Source organism: Drosophila subobscura, chromosome E (genome assembly GCF_008121235.1).
Source record: "Drosophila subobscura isolate 14011-0131.10 chromosome E, UCBerk_Dsub_1.0, whole genome shotgun sequence".
Classification (NCBI taxonomy): Eukaryota; Metazoa; Arthropoda; class Insecta; order Diptera; family Drosophilidae; genus Drosophila; species Drosophila subobscura.
This window is the reverse complement of record NC_048531.1, coordinates 16139043-16163375: the sequence shown is the minus strand read 5'-3', so window position 1 is coordinate 16163375 and position 24333 is coordinate 16139043. Positions and strand designations below refer to the sequence as shown.

The 24333-nt window shown below is 45.6% G+C and overlaps 4 protein-coding genes across 6 annotated transcripts in view; 2 read left to right on the top strand and 2 right to left on the bottom strand.

Moving 5' to 3' along the window:
• Positions 1 to 24333, top strand: part of LOC117891854 (potassium voltage-gated channel subfamily H member 8) — a 60250-nt gene that overhangs the window by 8857 nt on the left and 27060 nt on the right. For 2 of the 3 annotated variants that reach the window (XM_034797609.1, XM_034797608.1), the window contains exons 2-3: positions 2484 to 2641; positions 22455 to 22583. In XM_034797609.1, coding sequence (XP_034653500.1) covers positions 2484 to 2641; positions 22455 to 22583 — 287 coding nt within the window. Of the gene's footprint in view, positions 1 to 1529; positions 1547 to 2483; positions 2642 to 22454; positions 22584 to 24333 lie in introns of those variants that run through there. The other variant, XM_034797610.1, reaches the window with a different exon arrangement.
• On the bottom strand, positions 11730 to 14296 carry LOC117891856 (phenoloxidase 2). Its single transcript, XM_034797614.1, has 5 exons — positions 13860 to 14296; positions 13166 to 13796; positions 12472 to 13105; positions 12159 to 12411; positions 11730 to 12091 (listed from the first exon to the last, which is right to left on the bottom strand). Exons 1-5 carry the CDS (start codon positions 14213 to 14215, stop codon positions 11893 to 11895), a joined length of 2073 nt encoding a protein of 690 aa, XP_034653505.1. The 5' UTR covers positions 14216 to 14296; the 3' UTR covers positions 11730 to 11892.
• Positions 17861 to 18511, bottom strand: LOC117892485. Its single transcript, XM_034798739.1, has 2 exons — positions 18442 to 18511; positions 17861 to 18379 (listed from the first exon to the last, which is right to left on the bottom strand). Exon 2 carries the CDS (start codon positions 18293 to 18295, stop codon positions 17861 to 17863), a length of 435 nt encoding a protein of 144 aa, XP_034654630.1. The 5' UTR covers positions 18296 to 18379; positions 18442 to 18511.
• On the top strand, positions 19328 to 19828 carry LOC117892484. Its single transcript, XM_034798737.1, has one exon. It carries the CDS (start codon positions 19328 to 19330, stop codon positions 19826 to 19828), a length of 501 nt encoding a protein of 166 aa, XP_034654628.1.

Below are 24333 nucleotides of genomic sequence, written 5' to 3'. Positions count from 1 at the left end.
TCGATGTGCCCTATCGATAGCGGTCAGCTGTTTGGACACGGAACTTGCCAACACTTGCGGCAGTAAGACCATTTTGAGGTCGATAGGTGCGGCCTATCGAAATATCGGTTATCAGCGCGCTATTTGAAATTCCAAACTTAAAGGTTTCTATCAAGCAGACTTATGTTGGCTACACTTCAATTTGCTTGCGTAGCTTCGAGCTCTGGTACGAAAACAACAATTTAAATGTGAAAAAAGGAAACTTTGAATGGCGGCGCCTGTTGCTGTGTTGCCCTCATATTACCAGAATTCGAAGGACGCAAGTGATTAGCAGCAGATCCGGAATGGCCGGTGCGCAAATAGAGCCCCCAGCGTTTTATGCGCAATAATCAGCGGCGCGTGCAGAGGACAGGCCCCAGGGTGAGTGGCGATAGGATTACCTATGCACTGGATGCGCCAACTTTTTCTATTGGCCATGGACAGTGTACAGGTACAGGTACTGGTATTGTACATAATCAGCTACAGACAAGGCCATCAACTGCAGCTAGCCGTTTCAGGGGAATCCTTTAATTTCATTCGTCCATTATTAAGTCAACGAGACACACAAACGCCTTGTCTGGCCGCTGCTTTAAGCGAAGTCTGCGGCATTAAGACACACTCCCATAACTGTTGCACTCGCATAATTGTTGTTTCCGGGTAATGGCTGCCTGTAGGCCATGCCAGTAAGAAGATCCTTTGCTGCTGCGTACCAATTAGTCCAGCATATTCGCAACGCGCGTGGCCTCGCTCCGTTTGACCGCCGGGGGAGCGGCGCTTTGCTTTGGGTTGGGCCTTGTGGCAGCATTCTTCGGTTGCACCATCGCTGGTTGCATCTGCAGTGCCATAAAGTCTAATCTACTAAAAGCTTCTTTGTTCACGAAGTGCTGCCCGGTCTATTTGTGGCCATTGCTAAAAGTAGGTGAAGCTTTCCCCACGGTGAGCCCGTGCGTACCGTTAGCATTGGTAACTGTTGCTTTTGGTAAGCTGCCTCCAGGCATGCATGCCGAAGCGTGGCTTGGAGGCTGCAGGTTAGGGAATTGTTAATAATTAATTAGGCTGCTGGATGAAGAATTTCTATGCATATTCAGACATACAATCGGGTTGAAGTGCACAATATTTAATTATAGTAAATATTGTACGTATTTTCTTCATCATTTTAGCCACAAAATTAAAGTATTTCCTGTTTTTTTTTTGTTTAAATTGTTCAATAACAAGCCGTTAATTACTGTTTTTAAGCCAAACATCAATGGAGCTTAATTAACCGCTAGGGAAGATGGCGCTCTCTTTTTTTTGTTGTTTGCTCTCTTCCTGGCAGCGCCCGAGCGCACGCACACATGCAAAAATCAACAGTTTGCTGTACGGCTGGGAGAAAGCTTGGCTGGATGGCGGCGCAAAGCTTTGCCAAAAGCTCCGCCAAAGATGCTGTGGAGAAGCATCAGCCAGCAGGCAGAGGCAGCCACAAGTTGCCTTTTCGACAGTTGCAACAGTTGCTGTTGAGTGGCTTCCAAAGGCGGACGTGGCACATAAGGTAGAGCGGAGCATCCGAGCATCCCCGAGCATTCGAGAGAAACAAAAAAAAAACCATCCAAGCGATACCGTTATCAGTGCGTGTGCGGGGCGTGGGGTGTTGGGTTGGCAGGGGCGGAAAATCCCTGACTGGAAAAACTAGTTCAAGTGCAAGAGAAAACAGACAAGTTGCAGCAACAATGTTGCCACAACGAAGCTAAAGGATTCAAAGTGCGAAATCTAATTCAGAATCGAAATGGATATTACGAAAAACATAAATTATTAAAGTATACATATGTATACATACATAAATTTTTTTTTTTTTTTTTGACACACGTTTTCACGTAAAAGCTACAAAAAATGTTTCACATCTGTGCCAAAAAAAAAAAACTTCAAAAACTGTGCGTTAAATCATAAATTCAAAAAGCAACCAAAATGTACCGAAAAACACACATAAAACGGGAGCAGGGCAAAACGGGAACGAAAAATCACGGCTAATTCAATCGGAATGCGACTGCAGATTGAAAAATACGATTATAATCTGTCCATTGGCAATTCGCCGAAAACAGAGACCAATGCCAATGCCAGTCCCATTTCCCACGACCCGACCCTGACCCTGTCTCTGTCTCTGACTCTGGCTCTATCTCTGTCCCTTCGTTTGAGCAGCGTGCAACAAGCGCTGTAAATCCCATATGTAAATTACCATATGTAAGCCCCAACACACGTACAAATGTGCACACTGGGCGGGTGGGGAATGTGTCGTGGCTATAGAAAAAGACTCGCAGCTCGCAGCACGCAGTTCAAGTTGAATCCACAAGGAAATCTCACGCATTTCGCATTTCGCATTTCTCACTCTTTTTCGTGTTGTTTTTCGCCCCTTCATTTCATTTGAATTTTCCGCAAATTGCTGTTGAATTGATTCAATTGGACGACAACCACAACCACAATCACAATCACAGCAAGAGGCGCGGCAGCAGTTCGTTTCGCATAGAGCAAGGCAACCAGAAAGCAGCAAGCAACAAGCGGCAACAGTCGACAGGAATCAACGATAAACGACAGGCGCCACACAGCGAGAACAACGGGCAACAAGCCTGTCCGCCTCTTTGCAGAACAAAAGGTGAGTGCGTGTGCGTTTGTATTGGTGTGCCTTTGCATGTTGATTCGGATTTATGTTGAGGAAATTTCGCCTGATTTACATTTCAAAGGTTTTTGCATTACTTTTGACAGCAGCGGCAGCAGCAGCAGCAGCAGCGGCGGCGGTGTCGTTGGCTGCGGTGCGTATGATTATCATGTCTGGGCCACCAAACAGCCACAACGGTGGCTCACGCTGCGTATGATTGATGGCGGCTTGCTTCACTTTTTTATATGCCTTATGTGTGGGTGTATTTGTTCTTTGTACATGTGCATCCACATCGATATGTCTTAATGAGAATTCAGTTGAATTTTCATGCTACGGGGAATTTGTCAACTGATTAAAAATTCGTTGTAATTAAATATTTGCAAGTTCTTTGTTTAATTCCACGAAGTTGCCAGCTTTGGGATTCATTATTCACTTTACTTATTTTACTTCATACCCGTAGAATCATTAAACGGAAAATATAACCAACAAACAGATTATTTTCTTGCTTAACATTTTAAAATGATATTTCTGCTCTTAATTAACAAATAAATTATGGCCAAAGTCAAGCCCCAGCCCTCGCTTCTTTTGAAATATTTGTTATCATCAAAAACTTGTGGTTAGCCTTTTGATCTATATCCTTCTTCTGCAATCCCTTGCACTCACTCGAGCAGCAATTTCCATTAGTTTTCCATCAGATGCCGAGGCGCTTTATTTCGCATGTATTCGAAACTTGTGAACTTTTGAGCGGGGCGAAACTCCACTCTTGGCCCGAGATTCAGCTAAAGTTTGTGTTTTAATCTAAAAAGTTTAATTAGTTGATTGTAAATCTTGTTAACTCGCCCCACAGCTGCTCCTGCTCCTGCTGCTGCTGCCCTGCTGGCCCTGGCGCCAATTAAACGCTTTTCCAATTTCCCCCGCATTGTAATTATATTTTTTCCTTTTGCTTAATCAAATTTCGGATGCACTCGGCGATGCAATTAAACGCGAATGATGAACGCAGATGGAGTAAATTTCATTTTCCACAAGTTTTAACTAATTGATTTAATAACATAAGCCACTTAGGGTCAATTATGATGCCACCGATAAATGGCTAAGCACAACAGACGGCACATCAGATTTTTCTGCACTTATTTCCATTTTCTGGTCTTGAATGCCCTACCAGAACTTGTGAAAATGCCATCGATTGAATCGTAGGACTATCCCCATCCAAAACCACCTTAAATAGCCTTTCCATTCCCATCACAGGATCTGCTGAGATTGCAGTCTAAATATAATCAGTAAGGGCACAGCAACTTCGCCTCGACTGTCTTATTTTTTATGCAATTTTCTCATTTCATTTTACGTTTTTTTGTGAATTTCCTTTCTGCTTTATTTCTTTTTTTGCTGCTCGGCTGCCGGTTTACGGGTGTGTGTTTATTCGCGCCCCCGGGTGTAGAGGTGACGCTCCTGACTCAAAGCATTTCGCACCTTGACACCTGCTCGGTGCAGGACTCCGCACAGCCGCAGCTTCACTTCACACTCTTCTCCGCTTCTCCACTTCTCCACTGATGTTGTGGCTGATGTGCTTGCATTCCCGCGTTGCATACTTCTCAGCATTCAGCCCTCCATCGACCAGGGAGTGTGTGTGTGTCGTGTGCAAGTGCCTCTATAAAACTAGCATTAAAGTGAGTTTCATAAAAATTAATAAACCAGAAGAAACCACTACGACCCCCGCACATAATTGCTCTCGAAAATCGTGTGTGTATATAAAATGTTCAACTAATTTTTGTCGCGAGTACGCAAAGTCCTCGACCGAGTTTTTGTTGCTTTGATCCTTTTTTATGACCACTTTTGTAGTACCCGGTAAGCCTTATATTCATATGTAACAGGATGTAGTTCGCAATCTTTAAACACATTTTGAAAAGAGAACAAAACTTTGATTTAAAAATTGTCAGAAAAGCAGCGGGCATCCCTTGTAGACACAATTTCTGGTGCTTTATTCTTCGTTGCTGTTTCATCGTTTTATATTTATGTTTTTGATGAATTTGTGCTGTTGCTGCTGCACTTCAATTGTTGTGAGGGATAAGCACTGACTGCGCGTCGGTTCAGCCCTGAGTCTGGTAGCGCAGGGGAGGCAGGCGGAATTTTAGCTGCTGCGGCATTGACATTTATGCGTATGGACTGGGGATCGCACATACACACATAACATACATTTATGTACATAAAAGAAACTTGACTTTTATGGCACATTATTATGCTCTGCAGTTGGTCGGAATGGAATAAATTTGGTGGAAAAAAAGCATGCTGGCAAAACAGTTCTCTCGAGCCAATGTTCATTTGAATAAACTTTATATGCCACGAGTGTGTTGTGTGCGAGTAGTTCAAGGGTCATATAACATGAACAGAATGAACTCTTTGCAACGTTAACACAATAATATTTTGTCTAGTTTATTGCCCAACAATTGAAACATATTTTATTCGAATTGAAGAATGCAACGAATTAATATTTAAACTTGCTTGGGCTTTGGTCCAACCAGTTGGAAAACTTGAAGCCAAGTCCGCCATCAAGTTGGGCCAAAGACTTCTGCGAATTTGTAGGTTGTGGCCTGAGGCCTGTCATCGAGGAGGCGATAGCAGTGGCCGAGGATCTCCAGGTACAGCTCCAGTTGCTTGCGCATTTGCGGTAGACGTTTTCCCTGCAAGGTTTTCTTTGATTTTATTTGCAGTTCTTGCGAGGACTTGTCCTTAGTCTTGTCGATTTTGCAATGTTTGTCTTAATTGAAATTCTCCTTTTGATACTCCTCATGGTTCATTGATATTACAAGGCTGATAAACTTGGAATTTAAGACTTTCACTTGTGAATTTAAGTGCGGCTTGAGCTGCTTTGACGATAGGCTCCTAGTAGATTCGATTCCAGAGCTCTTGATGCCTGCAGCGATGTGCCCTCGTAGACCTTCTCGTAGGGATTCTGCTCCAGATGCAAGATGTTTTGGGGTGCAGGTTGCCGATGGCTGTTCAGGCTATCGCCGCAGATCTCCAGGCACTGGCAGCGGGGAAAGTGCAAATCACTCTTGGGGCGCACCTGCAAAGGATCGACTTTACGCCAGAACCTCGCCGCCTTGGCCTGTTGCACAATAGACTCGTCATACTGGACTCCACCAGTGGCTCATTGGCAACAGGTGGAGCGATGTCACGCCTCTGGATGGCCTTCTGTCGTTGCGTCAGCTGCTGTCTAAGCTGTTGGATGCCTATATGCAGCTTGACCGCCGATATAAAGCCATCCTGACCGCTCATCTTCGTTTGCTGCCAAATATACCGAATAAAACTTTGGATTTGAATCCTAATTAAAAATAAACCAAAGATTTGTCAATCATCCAAACTGTTTAAAGTGTTTGAAGTTTGTCTACTTTTTAGTGTCTGTCTTTAACAATGTTTAAAAAGGCGATTGGATCGAGTGTGCAGAAATATTTATACAGTGCTGTAGACACCTTTAGATTAAATAAGTTTGCGCTCCTTCGAGCGTGATCTTTGCTCTTCTTCGCATAGCAAGCTGCACTCTATGCAAATTAAAATAAAATATACTATATACTCGGTATATATTGCCTTCCGTTTTTCTGGCAAAACAACTTTATAATGGACAGACGCAGCCGCTGCTGGGGCTGCCACTCGTTTTGTTTTTGCATTTCCCCAAGCGCACTGGGGTAAAAAAATAAAAACAATTGTTGTCTCTCGCTGCCTTGAAGCGCGGTAATTCTATGCACATTGTGATGTCTGCAACAATGCCTCAAAGTGCCTGCGGCACAGACACAGACCACAGCAATTTGGCCAGCATTCAAACCGGCAAAACCAGGTGTAGAATTTCCATATTCCATGCAGTAATGAAGAGGAAAGGGTGCTTAAGCCAACTTGAATTGTGCTAAATATTAATTAAAGCTTCCAGTAAGTTGCATTTGATAGAAATTCTGCGAATGCAGGCAGCCAAAAGGGATGCGAGAATGTGTTATAAAATGCTTGGAATATTATCGAAAACTGTAATTAAAAGCGAACTTCACTTACACTTCAGTATTGGGTGCTTAATATTTACTCTTCAGCTTGAGCCTGGCTTTAAGCACTCCCATTCATATTTATATTCATATCCTCAATGCAGTTGCATGCAGAAAACAGGAGAAATTCTCTTCTATGATTACAAAAAATGATCGCTTGACTGTAAATATATTTTATTTGCATCTCTTTTTCCCAGTGTGTGTACAGATGGCTCTCTGACATCACAGTTAATAGCTTTAAATCTGCACTCTTTCGCTTAAATTATTGCTAGTACGTGTACGAGTACGAGTGTGTGTTATTGTTGTTGTTTCGCACAGTAAATACTGGCGTTTATTTATTTACTCTCCACCACCCCCCTGCCTCATGTGTGTGTGAATAAAACATGAAATTCTGCGCGCTTCATGCTGGATGGTAAAATAATACAGCTGCTGTCGATCCCGTTAATACCTGTGCGGGGAGAGCGAAAGCTGAGAGAGGAATCAGGAACCCCTGCAATAAAAGTGAGACGGAGAATGCCCGCTCTCTTTTCCACATGCACAAATTCAGGAAGAGAGCACTCTGGAAGCAGGTAGCTGGACAACAGATGAAGAGCAGGGCGGGGGGGAGAAGCGAGTACAGCGAAGAGACACCAAAAAGCACCCATCAGGGGACAGACACATCGGGGCGGGGGAGGGAACGAACAGCATGGCGTACTGGCTGGCAGCAGCAGATAAAAGCGATTTCAGCTTCGCATTTGTTCAAGTCATCGGCAATGGGCTATAAACAAGGGGGTAAAATTATAAAATTAACACAGTTGCCATGACGGACTGTCGGATGGGCTGTGCTGTGCTGTGTGGGGGCATAAACATTCGATGCCCGGTTTATTAGCAATTAATTTAAATATTAGCATTAACAGTCGAAAGGTAAAATGTCTGTCGGCAGAGCGCGTGGCAAATAAACATTCATTGAAAATATACACGGCAAACACGGCAAAAAGGGGAAAGTAAACATCAACTTTGCTCACTTGAAATAATAATCGCAAAAGGATTTTGTTGCTCGCATTAAATCAATTTAACAACACATAAGCGAACATTTAATTGGCGCTTAGTTGGAAAATAAATTAAATGTCACGACCGAGCAGCAGCCACACAACTTTTCGGGAAATATTACTGTCATCATTTTGTGGTTTTTGTCAATTGAACATGTGATTACTGTTAAATGAATACAACAATTACCCTAATAGGGTGCGTAATTGTATGGCATTTAAATCGAATGCAAACCCTCTGCGGTTCACCTAATTCCATTTCGAGTGGTAGCTCTTCACTGCAAGAATTTTCATAATTTTCATAATGCAATTGACGTGCTCCACCACGGAGCGTGCTTATACAATATTCCTCTTACATTTGTATGCCGTTTCGTTTTCATTACAAAGTGAAGCTCGCTCAAAGCATAATTGCAAACAATTAGCATGCTCCGAGCCAAGACACAGCATAGCATCGGAAGCGGACAACGACTAGAGAGCCCAACGATGACTGCTGGAAGTACTCGCAGTAGCACTTGAATTTGCCTGTCATTCCCCTGGTGGCATGGAGTGCGTCATGGAGTCATTATTGGCATGGAATCCTGTTGAAATCGAATATCGGATTTTATACATGCGAGCGCGCAAACACATTGCATACAGTAGGTCTGCAAAGTTTTTTTCCACTGAAAATACACCAATAAGCACACAAATATTCGTGCCTTTGGTAGGTACACTTTTTCCACAGACTGTGTGCAGTGCACAGATGTAAAGCTTGAATGAAAGCTGTGTGTAATTCTATAGATAACTTTCAGTCATTCACTGGCTTCGTTTCTGATACGCCTGGGGGCTTGTGCTTGAACTGGCACAGGGGGGACTGGGGTTGGATTATTTCAGTGGAACTGGAGGGAGGCGGCATAATTATGACCCGCGATTCATAGAGAATGTTTACGCGCGCAGGCGACAAAAATAGCTCACAACAATATGTTTTCATGTGCTGCGGCGGGAGGGGAGTCTTGAAGGGCACTGGAATATACACGTAAATACGTTCATCAGATCTCGTGCAAGGCATGCGAGATGTTCCAGTTTTTTCGCTATGGAAAATTCACTTTACATTTGGCAGATCTCACTTTCAAAATGCATCGGCACAAGGTCGTTTTCTATGAATTTCTCTCTGTTTGCATGACTTTTTAATGGGCTTTTGGACGGGCATTGATTGGCTAGATATTTCACAGAAATTAAGTAATCAATGGTGCAAAACCCGTACAGCCACTGCGGACTTGTGATATTTTGCATTCAACCGACTATATGGGGATTTTCAATTGGCTTCTGCCAGATTTGCTTTCATAATTGCCTTCAGTGTTGCTCACTCTCAATTATTTACAATATTTGTGTATGGCATGTTAAATTGTTTGCACCCTAGTGGAGCGCACAGATACATATTCGTACACACATGAGAAGTGCAAAAAGTATGCTAATAATGCCCGAAATCCTTAGCAAACATTTTTCCCAAACCCAAGGCCCAGAGTAAGCCCTCGCCTGGGCCCAAAGTAAGCAACATTAATGCCTGCAATAACAACAACATATGGGGCAAACGACCCAAAAGCCAAAGTCAAAGTTATGCCGAAGTGGTAACGTCCCCTTCCCTCTACCCTCTACCCTCTCTGGCACCCTTACCAAAAGAAAACACGAATTTTCTAGCCCTGCAGCTAGCAAAATAAATTAAAGTATTCTCCCTCCTCCTTGGCACAACTTTTTCCTTTCCTTTCTATTCTATTTCTTGTCTACTTTTTAATTTTCTACAATTTGAGCGCATAAATAAACGCAGAACGTGAGTGGGAAATGTCCTCCGGCCAGGTCTAATAATTGAGAAGAAAGGAAAAACGGAAGACTGACTTGGGCATTGGAAACCCTCTAGGCGGGTGCTGCCTTGGGCAGCGATTTAATTTTTTGTGACTCCTTTTTGGACATTATTTCAGATACCATGCATTTTCCATTGAGCTTTGTAGAATAATTCTCTACTTTTTCGCCTCGAATATCGGTTTTTCAGACCCGAAATCAGTAAACATTTGCCGCAAATTCTTCACCACTGATCAGGCGGTATACCACAATTTACTGTTTTGTCTGAAATTTAATTTGAGTTCAGAGAAAGTTTACATCGGTTGCAGTGTGTACCCATAAAATATGCAACTTTGAAAAGAAATAAAAACGCCCAGCGAACGGAACAAAGGGGATTAAATTGTGGACTGGCCGGCGCGTCGTTCGCTTATTTGGGGGGCCTGTCAACACTGCGGATAACTTTTCCATGGGCGCATTGAACTCAGTTTAAAATGAGTGAAACAGCGCGGGAGATAATATAAAATGAAGCTTATTTATTTATTTTTCTAAAAAGAAAACGAAACACATGCAAGGATGCAAATGTTTCACGATTTAAATTTAAGCTTATTTATTTTTCATTTAAAGAGCAGAAACTCGTATAATTTTTAGCTTGAATTAAATTTGTTGGGTAAATGGGCAGTGGCAGATTTTCCGAGAAATTTCACGTATCAAATTAAACCATTTAGTGACTGCTTTAATTCCGGATGGCCGCTGTCGGAAAAAAGAAAGCCAATTGTACTCTCCAACCTTTAACCTTGAAACATCCGAGGGTATTATCTGATCTTCCCAAAGCCCCACCATAAAAATCTATTAAAAATCAATTTGTTTTCAGCAGCTGTTGTCTCCCAGTGGCTTTCCCAATTCCAATTCCAAGCGGTAGAGAAGTTTGTCCTTATTCTTATGCCGTTGCGCACTATGAGTGGGTCGTCGGAGCTCTAATTAAAGTGCTCGACGCGGTAAATGTCGAAAATTAATAAGCGCCACACGTGCATCGGTTTTCAGATTGCTGTTACCCGGCCCACTGGCCGCACAGCCACATCGTGACACATCTCCTGCTGTTTGGATTGGAGTCGGGAGTGCGAATTCGACTTCGAGTCCGAGTTGGGGGCCAAGTGGCACGTCTGTGGGCATGGGCCCTGACAAAGTTTTGTTGGGTAAACTGCTTTGAAGTCTAATAGGATTAGCTTCACCCACTTTGTGGGCGTGTCTGTGTAGGATAAATAAACGCCGGACAGCCTTTGTGGGTGTGTGTCCTTGTACATATCTGTTTCTGTTGGCCCGGGAATCGCCTTGGCTCAGGCCATATTCAATAATGTAAAGCAAATATTTAGCAAGCAAATATTTCTAGCTGCGGATTTCTGATAACTGTAAGTATTTATCATCTACGTTATGTTGCTGTGTCCGAGCGTTTGTGTGTGCTTGTGTGTGTGTGTGTGTAGACCCAAGCAGAACCAACAAGTGAAAGCGAGAAAAAAATTGAGTGCGAGCTTCTCTTCTTGATTACTTTATTTCTATGCAGAAATGCAGCGGGTCGAGATCGTTGGCGTTTGAAATACCCTTACAGCTTAGGTTATGATATTTACATATTATTTAACCACTGCCATACGCACAAGCGGTGTCTGGAATATAATATTTGTGAAAGAAACTTTTCTGACCTTAAGCCAAAGTCAACAAATTGTAGTTTCATGTTGATTTGTTATGGGAGCAAACGAGACAACTGAAAGGGCATCTGATGTTTCGCTATGCGAAGCTACTCTTCTTTTATGTCTTAATGTGTGTATGCAGTTGCAGCTCTGTGCATTGCTCGCTCGCTTCATCTTTTGTTTGCTTTCTTTTGTGTTTCCCCTCTTCCCCGCTCTTTTTGCATAGCACCGTTCGATTTTGTTTTTGTTTGCCTAGTGTCTAGTATCTTGTAGCGTAATTTCGTAAATGCTTTCGGGCTTATGCTCTCTCGCTCTCTCGCTCTCTCTCTCTCTCTCTTTTCTCTTTTTGGGCTCCACTTCTGGCATGAAAGGCAAATGGACCCTCAGGTAGCGGGGCTAGTTTTGAGTCCCTTGTTGCTCTCAATGTATGTTTGTATGCACTTGGTACGTCGCGCTTGTGTCTTTTGAGTCAAAGCGTGCGTTGGACTTTGGACCCTTTGCTTCGAAGCGATCAGTATTACAGTTAGAACTCTTTGAGCTATGATTGCATACATATTTAGATGTACATATGTATTTGTTCGGATATTTTGTAATATATAAAACTTAGTACCTACAAAACAACAGCGAATGGTGCACAAATTTAAAGAGTTATAGAAAGTTCAAAGCTCGAAAGGTCAATTCCGTTGGGTCCGGCGGTCATCGATGGTTTAGGGCTTGTCCACCACACGATCGTTGAAGACAATCTTTAGATCGGTCTTGGCCATGTTCTGGAAGGCGCCGACCATCTCAGTCAGATTGGCATTGGGCAGGCGCCTGTCGAAGGGGAAGCCCATGGTGCGTCTGTCTGGGTACAGCTTGTCTTTCAGTCCGCAGAAGGAGTATGCGGTGCTGCAGGAATCGTTGGGTCTATCGGGTGAGGGGTGGAAATGGAAATTTAAATAGAGGAAAACCCGCCTAAGGCAATCTCACTCACGTATTGGGCTGCACAACCGAGTCCTGCGAGTAGTCGGAGATCATGACAAACAGATCGAAGAGCATGCCCTGGGCATTGCCCTTGGGCAGCAGCAAATGCTGTGGCCAGCCGCAGCCGCAGAAGCGGAAGCGGGCCAACTCATCGGCGGCCTTCGGCTGGTAGGCGGCGCCAATGGGCCGGAACGAGCGCTCGAAGGGAATGGCCACCGAGGACTCCGTGGACTGGCGGCGCACAGTGTTCTCTCCAGGCAGAACTGAGGATACATTTCAGGCAATAAGCAAATGAAGATAGATAGAGTGTTAGGTGTACTCACGCTCAACGGTAAACTTATCCATCTCGATGGCCAGCAGTCGCTGATCCTCCAGTCGCAGCGGCTGGTTGCGCTCATCCACCTTGGGGCAGATGAAGATGCGGCAGGTGCCTGTGCGGCGTGCTCCTCGGTTCGTCACGTTGAAGGTGTAGGTGAAGGGCGCGTTCTGCAAGTGGGTGAACGAGGCAAAGATATTGCCATCGGCGGCCGGGCCAAAGTCCAGGCCAGCGGCCAGATCCGCACTCGACTTTTGCCAGTAGGTGATCAGAGTGTTCGGCCTGGCATTGCTCGTGCCGATCTTCGCCTCCACATAGTCCACGCTGACGCCGTCGAAGCCCAGCTGAGCGGCGTTGTACGGATCCAGGCGCACCTTGAACTTGTTGAAAATGGAGTCAATGAATCCGTGCCACCTGTAGAAGATCGGATCCCGCATGGCCGTGGTCACATCGCCCATCACGCCGAATTCCTCCAAGTGCCGTGCATCGGGATCGTGGGCGAACGAGATGATGGTGTGGCCCTGGTTGTGCAGATTGCCATAGAACTGGCTGTTGATGGACAGCACCGGCGACGCCTCGATCATGTTGCCCAGAATATCAATGCCCCGCACATCATCCAAGGGAGTGCGAGTGCCAGAAGGCTACAAGAGGATTAAGGATTAGCGAAATGGAAATGGAAACAGCTTCGGGGGTGAGCTCACATCTTCGACAAAGCCCTGATCGATGGCAGCCAAGACACGATCGCGCCAGCGCTCCACCTCTGCAATCTCAATGGCGGCATCCTCGCGATCCACATCCTTGAGCAGCTGATCGGACACACGCGCCGGATACGTGCGATTGTTCACGCTGGAGAGTATCTTGGGGAAGTAGCCCTCGGGCACCTCAACACGCAGATTGCTCAGCGGCTGGACACGCTTCAAGTTGTTGCAGAACCGCTCAACGTTGTAGCGAGCGAGGATCTGGTGGTGCATGTAGTAGAAGAGCTCGCCACGACGATCCTTGTTGACCACCTCCGTGGGCCCGGTGGTGGGGTACACCAAGTGCCAGTGCCAGTGATGGCTGTTGACGCCAATGTCCTCGCGGAAGTACGCCAGACGCTGTTCGAACTCGCGGTCCGAGGCCGTGTAGTTGCGCGGTATGTCCACGTGCACACGCTCCCCGCTGTCCCCGATCGTGGCCGCCTCCTGACGTGCATCCCGGAAGACGGACGGCTCCACAAAGTTGCTGGGGAACACCTGCGAAATGTTCGTGATGGGCACCTCACGCGTATCCGGACGATGGGCAATGGCCACGGCATAGGCGTACTGGAAGAGCACCGGATTCAGGCGATCTCTGCGGCAAGAAGAGCGATTATTTCAGCGATCCTTAAAGCGGAATCCTCCCCCCAGTACTCACTTGGTGTAGGCTGCCAGGGACACGAACTGCTTCAGATTGGGTGCACCCATGAACAAGGTGATCAGCTGACTGGCGATCTCCCTGTGGCGATCGTTGAATAGCGAAAATTGATTCTTCCTGCCCAACTTCTTGGCAAAGTCCAGATTCGGCTTGTTGGCCAGCTCCTGCACGGGTATCTTCAGGTCGACATCCTGCGAGAAGCGATTGGACACGGCCACAGTGTCGTTGCGATAGCGATCCGTGTAGAAGCTATCGGGCAGCTCGAGCACCACCTTGCCCTGGTCCCGAGTGGTAAACACCGGCTCCAAAGGACGCTGAAACAGCAGCTCCAAGGCTTTCAGATCCGTATTTGTCATCTTTCAGCTATGACCAGAAACGACTCGAATGGTATATGTGTCACGATGTGGGGCTACGAGAGCACTGTGGCAGGTCCAAGCATTTTCAGGGTTTTTATAGTCGTCGCAGAGTTGGAAAAATTTGAAGTTTAACCGCAAAAAGTAGTCGCGATAGCCGTGGTGGCAGTGCTGATAAGAGTTGGGCACTCTTAGCCGCATAAAGATAAACATTCTCACTAAGCATAGACTTCGAATACATACGCTTGGGGTGGGTTTTCTCTTTTCTTTGATAAAGATTTCATTTCGGTTCCCAAATGTAATATTCACTTTTCAAGTGGTGTCACAATTTCACAGGGAAATACAACTCCCAAAAACCTAGAAAAGCTTCTTGCTGGTATTGAAATAACATGGAAACTTTGCCTACAACCTTCCCCCAGCCACAATCTCTGTTCGTTCTTTGCCTGCAAAGCAATAAATTGTATTTTGAGCTCCCTTTCCCTTTTTCCGCCTGCGGAGAGGCGCAGCCCTTGGTGCTGGCCAGGGCTTTGATGATTAAAATCTATCTGTATCCATGCTGTAAATCAATTTTGGTGTGTTGCGGGCGGGGCCAAGGCATCCATCGAAAAGCAAAACTTTTGCCATTGTCAATAATAAATGTGGCTGCAGCATCAGCCACCGACCATGGTCAGGGTTTCTGGCTTTTCTCCTCGAAACTGTGTGCGCATTAATCTGTGAAATTGACAGCAGCAACAGCAGCAACAACAAGAATTTCCCACATTTTGCATAGAGGGGGGGAGAGGAAGGAATAGAAAAGATGAATTTTCACAATTTTCACAATTTGCGCACTTTGGCCACGACAAACAATTGGAAAATGACTTTTCATGTCGAACTTTTGTTAGCCATTTTCACTGCAACTCAAAAGTAAACGTGTACACACAAGACTGAGGTGGTGTGTGGAGTGGAGGGTAGTTTCCAACACTGTTTAAATATTACCAACACTACTTTAAGCCGCTAACTCTTCTCCACTCTTTGGATTAGTGTTAATCACTTCAAGGGCATTCAAAAGTCGACTGTTGCGACTCTTGGGTTCACTCTGCGCAAATATTTGTCACCGTAATGTCATTTTTCATTGAATATTCAGCTGGCAGCCATGGCAAAAGTGCTGCAGGTTTTTCAAGCACAGAGACAAACTTGCTTTAATTAATTATAAAGTGTGTATTCGTGTGGACAGACAGTCAAGATTTAGCTTTGTTCAGAATCGAATTAAAGAGCGTGCGGCAGGAAAAGCTTTCAGCGGGACACGTGGAAAAAGTTTTGGTAACTCCGCCAAAAAATAAAACTTTTGCCCAAGAAGAACTCTTAAAAACCTCACAACTTTGTTTTGTGGCCTGATGGTGTGGTAAAAGGCGGAAAGTAAAGCACTTTTCTGTATGCATTATGGCCAAAGTTGGGTCCCAAAGTCGGCGCCAGGTCGGGGCGGTCATAAAAGGCATTGTGCGCTGCGGGGCCGTGTTAATTATCCGCTGGGAAGGCTTAACCAAACCCCCACCCACCTCAGTCTTTGTAGATTTTAAGTTAAATGTTCTGTGGCAACGAGCAACGAAAACATACTCACTCGTACAACCCACAGGTTCTGCCTAAACTATTCATTAGCTGCGGTCCAACCACAGAAATGTGTGGGGCCTCTCTCCCTCGGCTTATCAACATTTTAGGTTTCAATTGTTTGGAAACTGCTTTGGCTGCGAAACAGATTAAAAATTCAAGACTCTAATCTGTTTGGCAACTTAGCAGGGTGTTAGTGTAAAGGGGAAACATTCAACTGCTATTCAAACAATGACGAAGGATAGACGGCTGGCTGGGCTGCCTTGACAGCCAGATGAAAAGTAACTTCTTGCTTGGTGCCCAAAGCTCGTCTTAGCTTTCTTTCCCTTGTCATACTTATTACTCGTAATGCTTTAAGGTTCCTCCAATTTCCAACATTGTAATATTTGTTGAACAATTTTGAGTACCAAAAATGCTTCATTAACTTGAGTCCATGTTGTGTGAGTGTTCTGCGAGCAGCTCTTATTCGGGAGCTTCACTCGGCTTGCGACCTGCCCACAGCGGTGCTCTCTTCTCACGATTTTTGTGTCTCTTCTCTTTTGGGGCACAACATGAACTTTAAGAGCAGGTTCAAATGCATTTGTGTTCAATAATTATCGAAGTGCTTGCACGGCTGTACACCTTGTGGCTCTTTGTGTCTCCTGTGTTGTGGGGTTGTGGCAGACAGCTCATGTGGTCCTAGCTGAGATTGGCCTTAATTGGTTTTCAGCCTGCTGCTGAAAGGGTTCTAAAGCGAAATCAATGTTGGCGTCAACATGCTTTGGATTTGTCAGGGGCATGGGGAGGGGCGGGAGCTTATGTGTTAACCCAAATGCATTGTAACGGAACGACACAAACAGATAGCAACACAAAGCCAGAGAGAGAGAGAGAGAGAGACAGCCACACATGTCTCTGTGAATCTCTGACAGCTAATTAACTCACACTGCTGCAGAACTGCATGTAAATTAGAGGAGGGGGGGAGCTAGGTGTGTGGAAGCTAGGCGCAGAGAGCGCATTAAGTTAAGTAAAGAGAGGCAGCGAAAGAGAGTCAAATAGCGGATGAGGGTGTAGACAAAGTATGAAAAATCACAGAAGAATGACCGATGCCAAGAGTTTTTTCCGATGCCTGAAGGGAGATCTTAATAAAGAAAGTCGCCAACACATGGCAAAGTTTATCCCACTACAAAAGTTGCCTTTAATGGTGTGTGTAACGGTAACTAGTGCCTGTTACTGTAACAAATCATCAAACAGACGACATTGTCGTCCCATTTCTCATTTCTTTTGCTCGGTTACCCTCTTCAGCCCCTGCCAAAGTTTGGACAAACGTTATTAGTTGTCTCTCTTCCTCCGTTTTTGGCCCATTGCCGCGTCATCTGTCAAATGGTAAATTGTGGCAGCTGTTGCTCTGGCTTCTGTCTTGTACCGTTCCGCACCTACCATACGTCCCGCGTGCCATCTGCCAGTCGTGCAAACACTCGGCAAAATACCGTTACAATGTCTCTCTATCTGTCCCGCTCTGTCGCCGTTCCGTCTCTGTCGGATTGTGTCTGTGCCTCTGTCCTCCGTCCCAGTCCCTGTCCCTGTCCCTGTCTGTCGCCTTCTTTTGTGGAGGTAATTGAACAACATTTTGTGGAGTGACATGAAAGGAATAACACCGAATGCGGAGCAACAGCGAATGCTGGCTGTACCTGTAGCTGTAGCCCAACATCAGCTGATTCTGAAGGCGGCAACTGTCAGGCCATGCGACAGGCAAGGGTGTAGCTGGAGGATGATGATTTTGCTGCCACGGACAGGTGGAGGCTGATGATGATTGTCTACAATATTAACTCCACGGGCCATATGCTACTTTTCCTGCTGATTTGTCATAGCATATAATTCTCTGTTATGCAGCAGCTGGGAGAATTATGGAGTGGATTACACACTCGTCCTCATAATGCTCTTTCTTTCAGTAACCATAACAAATTTTAGCCATTTTTTGCCACTCTTTCTTGTAATTATAATTGTAAGCATCGAAAATGATGTGTGCTGCACCTTGCTTCAAGTTTATTTCATATATTTTCCACACTTTTCGTTGAGTTATTTCCTTTACGACATCTTGGGTCGCTTCTTTTCGCTTATACGCTGCACACGTGCCGCCAGGTTGCCCTGAAGCCAGCGTAGACCCTGCGACTTGACCTGATAGCCAAACTCTATGTGCACCGGGGTTTCCATATCGACGGCCGGCAGTACGCTGAGATCCATGCGAAAGCCGCGTATGTAGTAGATGAGATCGCCCTGAAAGGGGCACTGCTTGGGGTAGTTGCTGAAGCGCTCCATGATACTGCGGCCAAGTCTGAGGAGCGGCACCTGGTTGCGGTTGGACAGCAGCTGGCAGCCATCGGTGGTGAGGTTGAGCAGCACAAAGTCCGGCATGGGCTTGCGGCGTGGCAGGACGATCGACATGTACACCTCGTGCTCGGCCAGCGGTTGCTGCAACTTAAACTCCATGTGCCAGCTCCGCCGCTTGGTGTTCTTGTTCATGCCGCATCGGTAATCCTTCAGAATGTGATACTCCGTGTCCTGGCTGCTGCACGTGAAGTTGTCCACTTGCAGCTCAAAGTCGGTCTGTGGGAAAACTCGTACAAACCGAATCAGAGTTTGCTCCTTGCTGCATCACTCATACGCACCTTGGCCTCCACTTTCAGTTGCAAGCAAAAGAGGCACACAAATATTGTGCCCAGCAGCAGCCCGAAGCACCTCTCTGGCAACATTTCAATTCGCATTTCCGAACAAAATTCCGGCTGGATTGTGCACAACAAAACTGCAGGTAATCGATGGCCCCAGCATTAGAATATTTCCAGTGAATCTGTCCGCCGAGCCGTTACTAATGTTTGAATAAATAATAATCATCGTTATGATAGTGGGCCAGAGCACAAAGTGGGGCAATGAGCTGTGCCAAATCATTGAAAAATTCTGCGCAAATTTGTGAATTTAAGGTAAAGATACGCAGTACACACAAAAGCGTTTCAATATTTGTTGTTCAGTTAACAGAAGGTAAATATTTAGCGAGTATTTGGCGAGCTGTTAAGCCAGCCAACAGTCTGTACTTTGAAAGTAATTCGGGATATAAAATGATATTAAATATTGTAGATATTCGCATTCAAACTTGAACAAACTTTCAAGATTTACTGCCACGAATTGCTACCATCGAAATCTTTCTCTTCCTCCCGCCTTTCCCTACATATTTCTATAATTATAATCGCCTCATTGATGGCTTGCTTAATCACTCGTAATCACTTTGTCAATTAATGCACTCCCCCCTAAATGAGACATTAAAAAACGCTAAACATAAACGAGTGAGTAATTAGTCAAGGGGATTAGTAAGAATTAGTAATTATTTTCAGTTGCAATTTGTTGTCGTTTGTGGCTGAATGTATCTCAAATTTAGCGCAGTTTTTTTGCTCATCTTTGCGGGCTGGCTGCAGCAGGGCGCCAACAGCAAGGTGATGTACAAACACCTAGAAATGGTCATGAAATAAATATACGATTCCCTCACCCCAGGCCAACTTTGATATGATTTTCACGAACTGCACGTGCCGCAGAGAGGATCCCCAGGGGATGCTCTCGCACCTGAAGTGTGGCCTGAGCAAGAGCGTGCGTCGTCCCTCGTTCAACATTGAGCTAATGTTCCGCGAGCCGGTGGTCCGGTTTCAGGTGAACATGCGCATCGTCCTGCCGCGCAGCAGGGGCGAGGACTTCACCCTGTTCAATCTCACTGGCATCGATGGCTGCAGTCTGCTCTCGAACAAGAATCAGATCGTCTTCATTCAGCTGGGCCGTGAGCGCATGGATCGCTTCAGCAATGTGCCCAAACGCTGTCCCTGGCCCAAGGATGTGCTGTATTATGTGCGCGGATTCCGTTCCGATATGCAGTCCCTGCCCGCCTTCAATTTCGAGGCCGACATGAACCTGTGGTTCGACTTTCTCTCAAATGGGAACAAACTGATCCATGGATTCATCCAGAGTCGGGTGCAGCGACGACGCAGCTCCAAAAAGGACGCCACAGACGACTGATGAATGGATCCAAGCCCATATCCGTGTGGCAGGCATGTGGCACAAGATGGAATAAAATGTTGGGGCACAATTTTGTTACGTTTTGCCTTCGCTTTTGCACCATTCAATTCCCCGGTTCTGGCCATTGGTCAGCCATGGAAATGCCCAGAAAAATATTATCGCATTTCCCAGCACAACTCCCCCACACCCATGTACTTTTTTTCATGGGGCACGTGCCCGCTGCTCAGCTGCCACATGCGGAAGGCGGAATTTAAAATTCCAAACTCGTTTCGCTCTCTTACAAGGCGATTTGGTCCTAACGCCGGTTATTAGGTGGCTCCACTTCGAGCTTCTGGCCAGCATAAGCCAAAATTTGCTTAAATGAACGCAGGACAGGGGGCAGGAGCAGGCGCAGGCGCCACACGAGTTTGCCTTTTTAATCTGCTTTAAAGATTATTTCATTTTCACAGAAGATGTGGGCCGCACCTCGTATTACAGTTGGGGAGGTGGCCTTCATGGCAGTGCGCTGGGCGTTCAGGGCATGGTCTTTCTGCTGTTCCTGGAAACAATTTTCATCCAGGATTAGCAAATTCTAGTCCTTATAGTTAGCCCTTATTGATTCGACTGAATGTTGATTCCTTGGAAAGTTTTCTTTACCTATAGAAAATTGTCAAAGCTTTAGCCTAAGGGTCTAGGCAGACTGAGAGTAGTTTTTAGATATGAAATTGTATTATGTGTGCCTGCCGTTTAGGCTCCTATTGTTCTGCAGCTAGCTACGGAAATGCAATAACTCTCCTTTCAATTATCTGTGGCTCCGTGCATTGCCCATCAGCCGTGTGCAGCTAGCCACAGAATATTAATCTACGCAAAACTGTTTGCAGAAAAAGCAGCACAACAAAAGCAGAGGCTTTTGGCATTTTTTTGAAGCTCTTCATACGAAAATAAAAGCGCAATCAATACGAAATATTGGATACTCGAATGTGCAGTTTATTTTGATGTTTTTTGTAGTCTATTTTGATGTTTTTTCCCCGCTATTTATTTCCTAGTTATGCGCTGCACCGTGTTGAATGCAATTTGAGAGAAATTTCATTGGAAATTCACTTTGAGGTTTGATTTCACACTGGCATTGATTATTTTTGTATATGCAAAAAAACCAAAGAAACTCGAGCGCTGTGCAGCCTCGTGGGGAAAAATGGCAGCAGCTGCCGGGTAGCATCAGCTTAATCATGTGGAATAAGCCGGAAAAGGAAATGGCACACACACACATACAAACACAGGGACATCCATGAAATCATATGTTCCCTGCCACCTGCCACCTGCTCTGCCCTGCCCTGCCCAGACCCTTGACACACCCACTCGACAGGTTGTTGCGGAAATGTTGGAAATGAAAATTTTGCGGTCTAACCAGACATCCCGACATATTGTTCATATCCCGCCCCCCCCAACTATACACCCAACTATGCCACCCATGTATCTGCCATGTGTGTTTGTGTATTTTTGTGGGCCTTGGTTCGGTGCTGTGCCATGTAATGGCATATTAATCAAGATTGCATTTGCGGTCTAACTGAATTTGTGCACAGGTTAAGGGTAAGCGCTGTGGACAGGCAATTGCGAAAGTCTTTATCGGCTGCTGGCATGTGTTATCGGGCAAACCTAATGAGAATCAGTGTGTGTGGTGGTAGCAGGGTGATCCACGCAACTACAAAAACTAGAGGAAATGGAAACTTTGAAATCAAATTTGTGGCCCCCAACTTTGCCGTGAACGACTTCTCTTAAAGCCAAACGTCAGCTACCGTCTCAAGGTGGGATTTTTGCTTTCGCTCACTTTGCAATCCATGCACTGATGACAGAGTTCCGGGGACTTATGAGTTCCGGTGCGACCTTTACAGCAGCAAATAAGTGAAATGTCATGTTCTGACGCATTTTTCTTGCTTAAAAAAAGAATTGTCTCTGCTGTCTCGGCTTCCTGCATCGCCCTAATGCAGGGCCCCAGTGACGTCAGCGATTGACATTCAACGCCAACGATATTCTTATCGCACTTCGACCGACTCTTCTGTCATTTTTTCCCACATTTGTTCCACGAATATTTATCAACAGCTGTTGGCGTGGCTGGACCCGGTTTATTGATGGAATTTTGAATACCCTAACGGAGGGCACCCCTGCGTTTGATAAGCATTTATTTATATAATTAGAAGACTCTCAACCCAGTTGCCAGTTGCCATGAACGATGCATCCGAAAGCGTATCACTGCAGTCGTTGTTCGTTTTGGTTGCTGTTTTTCTTTTTGCCATGTTGCTCCCTCACCATTAACATCGACACCTACATAGTGTGCCACAAAATAAACTACCAATACGGAAACAAGTCAATTGATGTATTTGCAATTTGTTTGTGCTTCGGACTTGTTGTTGTGGTTTTCCTTGCGCATTAAGTGGATTCAAAATGTTTTCCATTTTAGTTCAGTGTCTGCCTGTAGCATAAAAAACGTGTGGAGCAATAATATTTGCATACATAAATTTACATAAATGAAAACACAACGCCGGGGCCATAACAATGCGTTGGGTATGAAAGGGAAAAAGCCAATTAAAAAAAAATATGTATATAAAAAATATAATATAATAAAACTATATGTTTTGTGTATCTTTTGCAGCATTGCCACGACCTAAGCAGCGCTTTTATAGGCGCACCGGCCCCACCATTCCCATGCCAGCGCGCAAGGGGCTGTTAGCGCCCCAAAACACATTTCTGGACACCATCGCCACGCGCTTCGATGGCACGCGTAAGTGAAATATGCTAAGCGAAAACCCTCCGATACACACACACACACTTATGTATGTATGATATTTTGTAATGTTATATTTATGACAATTTTTATTGAGAGCCCACCAGAGGGAGGAGCCTTGGTAGTCGGAGTGCGCCAAGTCAACTGCTCGCATTTTCGGGCAAGTCGTAAACAAAAATCCACATAAGAGATTTCCAGCAGTTCGTAATTCTTGTGCCTGACCGGGTCCTGCCTTCTGATACTGTTTCCTAGCAGGGGGGCGCTCGAGGGACACGAGGGACCCCACTGTCTCTGTTAAGTGCTGGCGCATTGGGAGAGCTGCCGTTAAAGCACAAATTGTAGCGTCTCTTCATCTGTGTGCGTTTGTGTGTTGTGTTTGTGGGTGGGTGGTTGCTGTTTGGGTGGACCTTATCCATATTGAAATCAGCGCATAAAGCTTGCAGAATGCCCCAGCCGACAGGGGAAATTAAAACTATGTGTGTGCGTGTGTTTGTGTGTACAGAAAAATATTTGTTGTGCCTATAAAATGAACAGGAAATAGGCTATATTCGATCGATTTGTTACAGCTTCGCAAAACATTGAACAAAACCAATTTTTGAATCATTTTTAGACACTTTAAAGTAGTTGTGTAAAGTAAAATTTGCATGGAGAAATTTGTAACTTTAAAAGCTTAACCATTGCATAAATGAAAAAGGTGCCGCAATTGAAAGCTATTTATTTGTTTCAGTGTAGCTTTCTCCCTCCTGATCGGCCCGCATTACTTTGGCAACGCTGCGCCCAACGAAGGCGCAGGGCAGAAGCCTCAAAGGAGCCTTTTTCCAGGGAGAAAAAAAAGAATGCTTTACAGTAAATTAAACTGTGCAATTGTTTGGCTGCCTTTTGCATGCGGGTATTATTTTAAGCACCCTTCTTCCCTCTCCCAGCCTCATTTAGTTCTTCTCTTCGGCCTCCAACTTTCTTTCTTTCCTTCCTACCTCCCACCATCTTCACCATTCGTCAGCTTTCGAGGGGTAATGAAGCAAAGCCGTATTAATCAGAGAGCTACGCAGAGCAGACTTCCTCTGACATAAAAAAGCGATTTAATCTTTGTGAGGAGCATCGATGAAAATAGTACGGGGTCTGCGCTCTGCTGCTGGCAGCTAAATAATATTAAATACCTAAGCAACCGATGACAGGACACACACACACACACACACGTGTCGGTAATCGCCGGGCGAGGCGTCCTCCTACAGGCCCATCTGCCTCCTGGACACGATAGGGAAGGTATTCGAGAAGGTGATCGCCACGAGGCTCAGTGCAGCTATCGAAGCAGCAGGCGGCCTCTCCCCGGAGCAATACGGGTTCAGGAAGGGGAAGTCGACGCTGGACGCCATCTCTAGGGTGGTAAAAACGGCAGAGGAAGCCTGTGCTGGTTCCAGATGGAGAGGAGGATCCAAATCCTACTGTCTCGTGCTGACACTTGACATACGGAACGCGTTCAACTCGGCCGATTGGAGCCGCACTCTGGAGGCCCTACAGCGTTTCAGCATCCCTGGTTACCTGCAGAGGATAGCACGCAGCTACTTCAGCGACAGGGTGCTGACGTACGAGACCAGTCTGGGTTCCAGGGCATACGAAGTCTCAGCCGGAGTCCCGCAGGGCTCCGTTTTGGGACCCCTGCTCTGGAACGCCATGTACGACGGAGTCCTAAGACTACCGATGCCAGCCAACACCAGCATGGTGGGGTTTGCGGACGACGTCGCTCTAG

Excerpts from the sequence above, each read along its gene's own strand:
- LOC117891856 (XM_034797614.1), bottom strand. The coding sequence starts at position 14,215 with ATGACAAATACGGATCTGAAAGCCTTGGAGCTGCTGTTTCAGCGTCCT. Across the intron at positions 13,797-13,859 it reads TCCCTGGCAGCCTACACCAA|AGATCGCCTGAATCCGGTGC; the intron begins GTGAGTACTGGG and ends TTCTTGCCGCAG. Across the intron at positions 12,092-12,158 it reads TCGGTTGTGCAGCCCAATAC|ACCCAACGATTCCTGCAGCA; the intron begins GTGAGTGAGATT and ends CTCACCCGATAG.
- LOC117892485 (XM_034798739.1), bottom strand. The coding sequence starts at position 18,295 with ATGAACAAGAACACCAAGCGGCGGAGCTGGCACATGGAGTTTAAGTTG.
- LOC117892484 (XM_034798737.1), top strand. The coding sequence starts at position 19,328 with ATGATTTTCACGAACTGCACGTGCCGCAGAGAGGATCCCCAGGGGATG.